The sequence below is a fragment of the Hypanus sabinus genome, chromosome 24 (assembly GCF_030144855.1).
Source record: "Hypanus sabinus isolate sHypSab1 chromosome 24, sHypSab1.hap1, whole genome shotgun sequence".
Classification (NCBI taxonomy): domain Eukaryota; kingdom Metazoa; phylum Chordata; class Chondrichthyes; order Myliobatiformes; family Dasyatidae; genus Hypanus; species Hypanus sabinus.
In genome coordinates, this window is record NC_082729.1 from 22,858,879 (window position 1) to 22,868,544 (window position 9,666).

At 47.4% G+C, this 9,666-nt stretch overlaps 1 protein-coding gene across 1 annotated transcript; it reads left to right on the forward strand.

The window, feature by feature from the left end:
* Nucleotides 1–271: 271 nt before the first annotated feature.
* On the forward strand, nucleotides 272–1,210 carry LOC132380694 (C3a anaphylatoxin chemotactic receptor-like). Its single transcript, XM_059949680.1, has one exon. It carries the CDS (start codon nucleotides 272–274, stop codon nucleotides 1,208–1,210), a length of 939 nt encoding a protein of 312 aa, XP_059805663.1.
* Nucleotides 1,211–9,666: the final 8,456 nt, after the last annotated feature.

A 9,666-nucleotide genomic window follows, 5' to 3' on the forward strand; every position in this document is an offset into this window, starting at 1 on the left:
GGTGAGGATGCGCCACATTTTGGGGGGTGGAGGAGCACAACGGTGTAGGTAAGGCGGTGAGGAAGCACAGCGTTTGAAGCCCGATTGCTTTGTCATCAAACTCTTCCTCCTTCTTCCTTCCGTTCCTTCCTTCGTCACCTCTCCAACCTCTGTATCGCTTTTCACATCTACCCTCTCTCCTGCTTAGCTCTTGTCGCTCTCTCACACGTCACCCTTAAATTCTATTCCTCACATCTCTCACCTCAATAATATCTCCCATACCAGGTCCATTATGTCACGCTCCGCGGACCTGTTCAACTCCACTCTCGGTGGGAATGGCTCTTTCAACAGTGTCATGCCTAAGGACTTCGAGTTAGCACCCGCCACCTTATCCACGGTTTCTTTCGTTATCACCTTCCTGCTGGGCGTCCCCGGAAACTGCGCAGTCATCTGGGTAACAGGCTTCAAGATGGAGAGAAGAGCCCACACGGTGTGTTTCCTGAAACTGGCTGTGGCGGACCTGGCGTACTGCTTTACCCTTCCTTTCCATTTAGCCATGTTTTTCGATCTAAGTTCATTTCCCCAAGATGACTCCTTCTTCATATTCTTCGGCTGCGTCGTCATCATCAACATGTCCGTCAGCTCCTTCCTGTTGACTCTAATCAGTATCTTCCGCAGCCTGGCCGTCATTCGGCCCATTTGGTTCCGGCATCAGCTGAGCCTGGATTTGGTATATGTGTCCTGCTTCGGAGCCTGGGTCCTGGCCTTCCTCATGTCCCTGCCTCACCTGATATTTGAGCAGATTATCCTATATTTTGGGGAGAATACCTGGCTCTTTCTGGAGGTAACTTGGGATGTCTTCATCTTCGGCCTCACAATTCTAATCATGTCAACCTGCTATATCATGATCGGCCGGATTCTGCAGATGGATGATTTAGCCAAATCCCAGAAGCCCGTCCGCCTCATAGTGACCGTGGTCGTCGCCTTCATCATCTGCTGGCTTCCCAATATTGTCTGCAGCCTTCTTCGTGACATCTCTGATGCCTTTCTCAATGGCTGGCTGACCCTTACCTTTGCTCTGGCCTCCTTCAACAGCGCCCTTAACTCCCTTCTCTACGTCTTCCCCGGCCGTGATTTCCGCCGGGTCTTCAGGCGCTCCCTGACGGCCTCGCTCCACCTGGCTTTCGCCGAGGAAGTTCTTCCCCACCCCGCAGTCACCGTGGACAGATAGGCTTAAAGACACGCTTCGCGAACTCTGCCCTGACGACTGAGAAATTGAATCACACAAAAAGTACCGGAATAACTCGGCAGGTCAGGCATCATTCCCAATAACGAACAAACAGTTGACATTTAGAGCCGAGATCCTTCAGGCTGCTCGCAGCGGAGCTGGTCCCCGTGCAAGTGTCTCCAAGGCAGTTTTATCCACTTTTCTTCTGGAATGGACAGCACTGAACAGCGCATGAAGAGGATAGAACGTAAATCAATAGAGCACAGAGGAGGCCAAATCTGTGCTGAAGAAGTTATCAAATTCCTTCTGTCCCTACGTGATCTATATCCCTCTTTTCTTAGATTTTCATGCGTCAGTCTAATTATCTCCTAAACTTTATACCTGGTTTATCTCTATCTATGGGATCTCATTCAAGCCGCCCAACACTCTGTGTAAATATTTGTCTTTCACATTATCCTTAAGCTCCCTACCACACCTCATTTTTAAGTATTTAACATTCCTAACCAATATTCTGAGACTTGGGCTTCGGTATCTCCCTTTGCAAATGGATCCTAGGCTTCCTCACTCCAGACCCAGTTAGAACGGATTGACAACAATATCTTATCCACACTCACTATCGGCACAGGTGTGTCCAAATATTGCGTGCCTACTCCCCTGCTCTGCTAAGTTTATACCTATGCTTCTGTGGTTACCAGCTGATCGAAAGCAGTGTTTAAGTTTTCTGACGACATCACGGTTATATGCTGATAGGCATATGGGAGGGACATTGAAAATCTGGTAGAGTGGAGCCATAACAGCAACCTCACTCCTCGCAAACCAAAGAGTTAATCGTCGCCCGCAGGAGGAAGAAGCCTGAGGTCTATGAGCTCGTCCTCATCAGGAGATCGGAGGTGGAGCGGGTCAGTAGGTTTAAGTACCTTGTCGTTAACATATTGAATAATCTGCCCTGCAACCAACGGGTGAGTGTCATCACAAAGGAGGAACGTCAGCACGTCTAATTTCTTAGAAGCTTGCGTAGATTTGTCATGTCACCAGCTGCTTTGATTACTTTCCATAGATGCACAGTGGACAGTATCTTGACTGGCTACATCACTGCCTGGCATGAGAAAACCAATGCCCAGGAAAAAAGATACAAAATGTGGTGGGTACAGCCTAGACCATCACCGGCAAAGCCCACCCCACAACTGACTCCATTTATACGAAGAGGCATCCCTTGTCGGAGAGCATCCGAGATCACAGAGGGGGAGCAGTGACAGCGGGTTTCACTGAACTCCCATCAAAGGGAATATTTAAATTTCTTCTGGGTAGGTATCCCTATCCTGAAGGACTCCATTTACATGGAAGACTGCCAGAGGAAAACAGCACCTATCTTGACATACCCTTCATATTCCAGCCCGTGCTCTCTTCTCGCTACTACCAGCGGGCAGCAGATACAGATGCCTTAGGTCGAATAACATCGGATTTAGGAAAATTTGTTGTCCTACAGACATCAGGGTCCTCAACCGGCTTGGGTAACTTTAATCACCTCAACATGGCAGTGTCGCAGTTAGTACAACGGTCGGGGCGACACGGTAGAATAGTGGTTGGCACAACGCTTAACTGTACAAGCGACTCATGTTCATTTCCCGTCGCCGCCTCTAAGGAGTTTTACGTTCTCCCCTTGGCCACGTGGGCTTCCTCAGGATGCTCTGTTCTACTCCTGCATTTCAAAAAGACGTACCAGTTGTACGCTAATTGGTCATTGCAAATTGCCCCGAAATTAGGATAAAAATAAATCAGGGGATTACTGGGCGGCGCGGCTCGAAGGTCCAGAACTGCCTACTCCGTGCTGCATGTCAATAAAAAAATAAACATTGAACTGATGGACTCACTTCAATCACCACTACGATGAACAGACTCATTTTCAATTATCATTTACAGCTTCTGTTTTCGTTCTTTTTTCAGCACTTGCATCATGTGTCTCTTTGCACATTGGCTGTTCGTCAGTTTGACTTATTTGTAGTTCTTCATAAATCCCATTGCTTTTCCCTCTAATCAAAATTACCCTCATGGTAGTATATGCTACGAATTTGTACCTTCATCAGGAGGGTTTCAGACCGAAACGTCGTCACTACCTCCTCCCACAGATGCTGTCTGGCCTGCTGAGTTCTGCCAGCAATTTGTGTTTTTATTTATTTCCAGCATCTGCAGATTCACTCGTGTTGCCAAGCTTGCCGAACCTGATATAACACCAAAATCCTAAATTGTACCGAACTAGTTAACGAATGATCAAATGTCCAAACACTCTAATCTCTTCAGGCTACACCGTGTTCATACCCTTGCCTTCTTTGTGTATTCAAAAGTAAATTTATTGTCAAAGTACACATATGTCACCATATATAATCTTGAGGTTCACTTTCCTGCGGGCGTACCTTGCAAAACAATAGACTAGTAACTATAAGAAGATCAATGAAAGATCAACCAGAGTGCAGTAGACAATAAACCGTGCAAATACAAATATAAATAAATAGCAATAAATAATAGAGAACATGAGATAATATTAAAAAGTCCTTAAAGTGAGATTATTGGTTGTGGGAAACATCTCAGTGATGGAGCAATTGGATGTAGTTGTTCAAGAACCTGATCCTATGGAAAACAGTTCTTGAACCTTTTGCTGCGAATCCTGGGGCTCCTGTACCTTCTATCTGATGGCAGCAGCAAGTGGAGAGATTGTCCTTGGTGTTGGGGATCTCTGATGATGGATACTGTTTTCCTCCGACAGCATTTCATGTCGATGTGCGCAGTGGTTGTGAGAGTTTGACCCGAGATGTACTGGGCCGAAACTTCGGGAGGATTTTCCCTTCAAAGGTATTGGCTGTTCCATGCCAGGACGTGATGAAGCCAGGCGAAACACTCTACACTACACATTCAGAGAATTTTCTCAAAGTTTCAGACGTCAGGCCTAATCTCCGCAGACTCCTAAGGAAGCAGAGTCTCCACTGTGCTTTCTTCACAATTGCACTATGTACCTGTCCAAGAAAATCTTTAAACGCCTCTATCGTACCAGCCTTCAGCACCAACTTGGACAGCGCACCCCAGACATCGACCGCTCTCTGTGTGAAGAATTCTGTCGCCACGCATCGCTTTTAAGCTTGCCCGTTTTACTTCAGAGCGGCGGGGTAGGGATACTTCTCTACCAAAGGAGGTGTAAGGCGCTGCTTGCCCCCCGTTAGCCTGCAGGTCACCTTTGGGCAAGGAGTAGCACCTGCTTAGCCCCCCCGATCAGGGTCACGTGAAGCCACGGAAGCAGCTGGGCGACCACTGACGCCAGGCTGACAAATTCTGAAGACGATCGATCGATAATCTCTGGTGGCACTCGTCTTCTAAAGACACTGCCCAGATGATGGCAACAGTAAACCACTTCCGCAGAAAGATTTCCCATTAATAATCCTGCTCATGGAAAGACAGTGATCACTCAGTTCATATAAACATATAACCCTATAGAACTATATAACAATTACAGCACGGAAACAGGCCATCTCGGCCCTTCTAGTCCGTGCCGACGCTTACACGCACCTCGTTCCACTGGCCCGCACTCAGCCCATAATTCTCCATTCCTTTCCTATCCATATACCTATGCAATTGTATTTTAAATGACAATACCGAACCTGCCTTTACCACTACTACTGGAAGCTCATTCCACACAGCTACCACTCTCTGAGTAAATAAATCCCCCCTCGTGTTACCCTTAAACTTTTGTCCCCTAACTCTCAAATTACGTCCTCTCCTTTGAATGAAACGGCACATAACGAACGGCCGTCTGACTTTATGTACATGCCCTTTGCTCCTAAGTATTTTCATTCTTGGGCAAGGTTACCGACCGACTACCCGATCTCCACCTCACATCCTTTTATAAGCCTCGATTAGCTCTCCCCTCGGCCTCCACGACTGCAGCTTGTCCAATCTCTTCTTGTAGAATCATATCCTCTAATCCAGGTAACATCCCTGCTAACCCTCTTCAGAAAACTCTGCAAAGCTTCGAAATCCTTCCTGTAAAAAGGCAACCAGGAAAGCACTCTACTCCAAACGCGACCTTGCTCTTGTCTCAACTAATGCAGACAAGCATAGAGTGCACTTCCTATCGGTATGATTTCCCTTCACCTTTGACCTTCTAACATGCAACTCCTCACACTTGCCCAGATTACATTACGACTGCCATTCCTCCGCCCATGTCTGTAACTGATGTAAATCATTTAGCAGCGTCCTTCACCGCCAACAGCTCGGCGATTTATCTGTCACCTGGAAACCTAACAAGATGCTAATCGACATTTTTGTCCAATTGATTTACGGATATTGCAAACAACAGAGGTCACAGAGGAACACCAACGCAAACCTCCAGACCGAATACCACCCCACCGACACAATCTTCTGACATCTATGAGCAAACCAATTCGAATCAATTGTTGGTCCCTTTCATGTTGGATAATGATCGTGATGTAGAAGAGAATAGTACGCAACTTAACCTTGTAATAAACTTCCTTGTGAAAGTGCACGATATGACTCCGAGTGAAGCTCCCTCCACACCGTCGCATCGTGCACTCCTGGGGTCAGACATAGAATGAATCTCCCTCCACACGGTCCATTATACGTTCCCGAGATCAGACACAGAGTGAAGCTCCCTCCGCACTGTCCCAACAGACATTCCCATGTTCATATATAGACTGAAGCTCCCTCTCCAACGTCCCATTACATTCTTACGGCATCATACGCAGAACGAAGCTCCTTCCACACCATCTCAACACACACTCCTGGATTCGCACAGAGAGTGAAGCTCTTCCACACCCACTACACACTCCTGGGACAGATACAATTTGAAGCTGCCTCCACGCCATCCCGTCATAAACTCCAAGGGTCAGTCCACAGAGTGATTCTCCCTCTGCACTATCCCATTGCACAATCTCAGTGTCAGGGGCAGGGTTAGCACCCTCTACGCTGTTCCATCACACTCTCCCAGGGTCAAGCACACACTGAAGCCCCCTCCGCACCGTCCCATCACACGCTCCCGAGGTCAGGCACAGAGTGAAGATCTATCCACACCGTCCCATCACACAATTCCGGAGTCAGACACAGACTGGAGCTCCTTGTACACCGTCCCATCACACAATTCCGGAGTCAGACACAGAGTAAAGCACCTTCCACACCGTCAATTCACACACTCCCGGGGACAGAAACAGAGTGACGTTCCCTCCACACCGTCCCTTCACACAGTCCCGGCGCAGGCATGAACTGAACTTCTCTATACACTGTCCCATCACACACTCCCAGGGTAAGATGCAGAATAATGCTCCTCCATTCCTTCGTACACGACCGGGGACTGACACGGAGTGAAGCTCACTCTACACCGTCCTATCACACAACTCCTGGTTAGGGACAGTGAGCGGAGTTCGCACTATGTCGTTCCATCACACCCTCTCGAGGCTAGACACAGTGTGAAGTTCCCTTAACGTGACCGTATCACACATTCCATAGAACGAGTGAGTCACAAAGCACCATTTTCTAGGTCACTTCTCTGAATGAGTATGATATCTCTCGTGACATCGACACGACGTCCAAACGCGGATTTTGCCATCTGCTGGCTCCCCAGCATTGTTTGAAGCCAGATCTGGGCCTTCAAACATCCCATGCTCCGGGAAAGCAGCTGCGTCATCATTGGACTGGTCTCCTTCAAAAGCAACCTCAAGCCCCTTCACCACATCTTCGCCGGCCGCGTCCTCCACCGGGTCTTCAGGTACGTCTTGGCCGCCTTTCTCGGTATTTACCCCGGAGGGGCCAGAATTGCTCCAACCGACAGTCGTCGTCGTGACGAGTGTTGGCAGGACCCTTTCCGCCCCGCCCCCTCAGTTGGATCCTCGTCAGGGTGCATCTCCTGCCGATGGAGAAGGAGGATGTTAGGCAGCAAGCAGTGTTCGCAATGGAGGTCTCTACGCGAGAGTTCTCCCGCTTTGCACACCGGATTTGGGGAGCAGAATGTTGCACAGAACGCTCAGAACATAGAACATCGAATAATACGGCAGAGCAACAGGCCATTCCGCCCTGCGTGACTGTGCTGATTATGATGCAGATTTACATGACTCACATCTGCCGACATATGGCCATGTCCCAACATTCCCTGCCAGCTCATGGGTATATGTCGTAAAAATTGCGGCAGCACTGCAATGCAATATATAATAAGAAATGAAAAAGGTTTGAATTACATTAAGTACATGTATATATTAAATTATTAAATTAAATACGTAGCTCAAAAATAGAAATAAAAAAGTTCATGGGATCAATGCCCATTATAAGTAGGATGGCAGACGGAAAGAAGCTGTTTCCGAATCGTTGAGTGTGTGCCTTCAGGCGTCTTTGCTCTCTTCATGATTGTAGCAGGGAGAACAGGGCATGACCTGGGTGATGAGGGTCCTTAATCATGAACTCCGACTTTTTGAGGCATTACTTCCTGAAGGTTTCCAGGATTCTACGGAGGCTGGTGCTTATGATGGAGCTGACTAAGTTTTCCACTCTCTGCAGCTCACTTTGATCCTGTGCAGTAGCTTCGTCTCCCCACACTCCGGTACTGGATGGTGATGCAGCTAGTTAAAATGCTGTCCACGGTACATCTGTCGAAATTTTCAAGCATTATTGGAGGCATATCAAATCTTCTCAAGCATAGCTGCTGTTTTGCGTTCTTTGTGGTTCAGGTTAGATCCTCAATAGATATTGACGCCCAAGGACCTGAAAGTACTCCGGATTTCCACTTTTGATCCCTTTATGAGTACCGGTGTGTGTTCCCTCGTCTTACCCTTTCTGAAATCCACAATCAGGTATTTGGTTTTACTGACGTTGAGTGCAAAGTTGCTCTTACACTCGACTAGCTGATATATATCACTCCTGCACGCTCTCTTGTCACCATCTGAAATTCTGCCAGCAATGGTTGCATTTCCAGCAAATTTATAGATGGCCTTTAAGCTATGCCTGTTGCAACTGCTTCACCTCACCCCTGTTAGCCCGTTCTGACACCCAGAAGTCTGTGTATAAAATCATACATCGGAATACCCCTTTACCCGTTCTCTTCTCACGTCAAAAATGTACCCTCCTGTATTTAAAATTCCCATCCACAGAAAAGGTCACTGACTGGCTACACGACCTGTGCCTCTCATAATTGTGTAAAGTAACATCGGGGTCTCCCCTCGGCCGCCGAAGCTCCGGAAAAAACAACTCGAGCTTGGAGTGTTTTGTGCGTTTCGGGTTGCCGCATTACAGGAAGGATGTGGAAGCTTTGGGTAGGGTATAGAAGAAGTTGGAAAAAACTCGAATCCAGGCAGCATCCTGGTGTACCTCTTTTATTCATTATTTTATTGATATACAGTACGGAATAGGCCCTTCTGGCCATTCGAGCCACGCCGCCCAGCAATGGCACAATTTAACCTGAGCCTAATAATGGGACAATTTCCATGTGACCACTGTGGAAGGAAACCGGAGCACCCGGAAGAAACCCACGAAGCTATGGTACAAACTCCTTAGAGGCACCACCTCCTGGGACATCCGATACCGCACAAAACACTTCAACTTCAGGCTAGCAACGATTTGCACAGTTGCAACGTGACCCCCTGACGATTATATCTAATGCTTCGACCAATAACTACAAGGATGCCTTACGCCTTCTACGACACCCAACCTATTGGGTGGCCAATTTCAAGCAACCATGGATTTAGATCAGAGTATCACTCTATACATTAGGGCTCTTAAGGGTATTGCCATTAACTGTCCACTTTCGGCATGGACCCTCCCAACGCGTAACAGCTCACACTGAACCAGATTAACTGTCATCTGCCATTTCTTCCCTCCCACTATCTTTAATTGATCTCACCATGAAGGATCACATCTACCCTGCTCATGGGCTTGTTGTCCCACTCCCATTAGGGAGGAGGCAACGTAGCTTCTAAACCAGACGATCAGATTCAAAAACAGTTACTTCCCCCACGGTTTAGAAGAGCACAATACTAGGAACAGCAAAGATATTGTACCGTACGCTAAACTTCGCAGACCTCTAGCAGAGGTCCCGATATTGAGGGGAAAATAATGGGTGAGATGTGTGTGTGTGTGTGTGTGTGTACATACATACACAAGCTATCTAATTATGCTTTGCGGTAGACAATTGTAGTATTTATGCATTTATTTATTTATTTATTTACCTATTTATTTGTGCTGCATCAGATCCGGAGTAACATTTCGCCCATTCTGCTTTACGATTGTGTACTGGAAATCACATTAAATGGTCTTGAATCTTGGGTCTTGGATCTATATCCCGCTGCATTCTCTGAAAAACTTCTTCCTCCAGTCTTCGTGTCATCTGCAAACTTGCTAATCCACCCAGTCCCGCCGAAGGATTTCGGCCCGAAACGTCGACGGTGCTCTTTTCCATAGAGGCTGCCTGCCCT

Coding starts and splice junctions, on each gene's coding strand:
- LOC132380694 (XM_059949680.1), top strand. CDS start 272: ATGTCACGCTCCGCGGACCTGTTCAACTCCACTCTCGGTGGGAATGGC.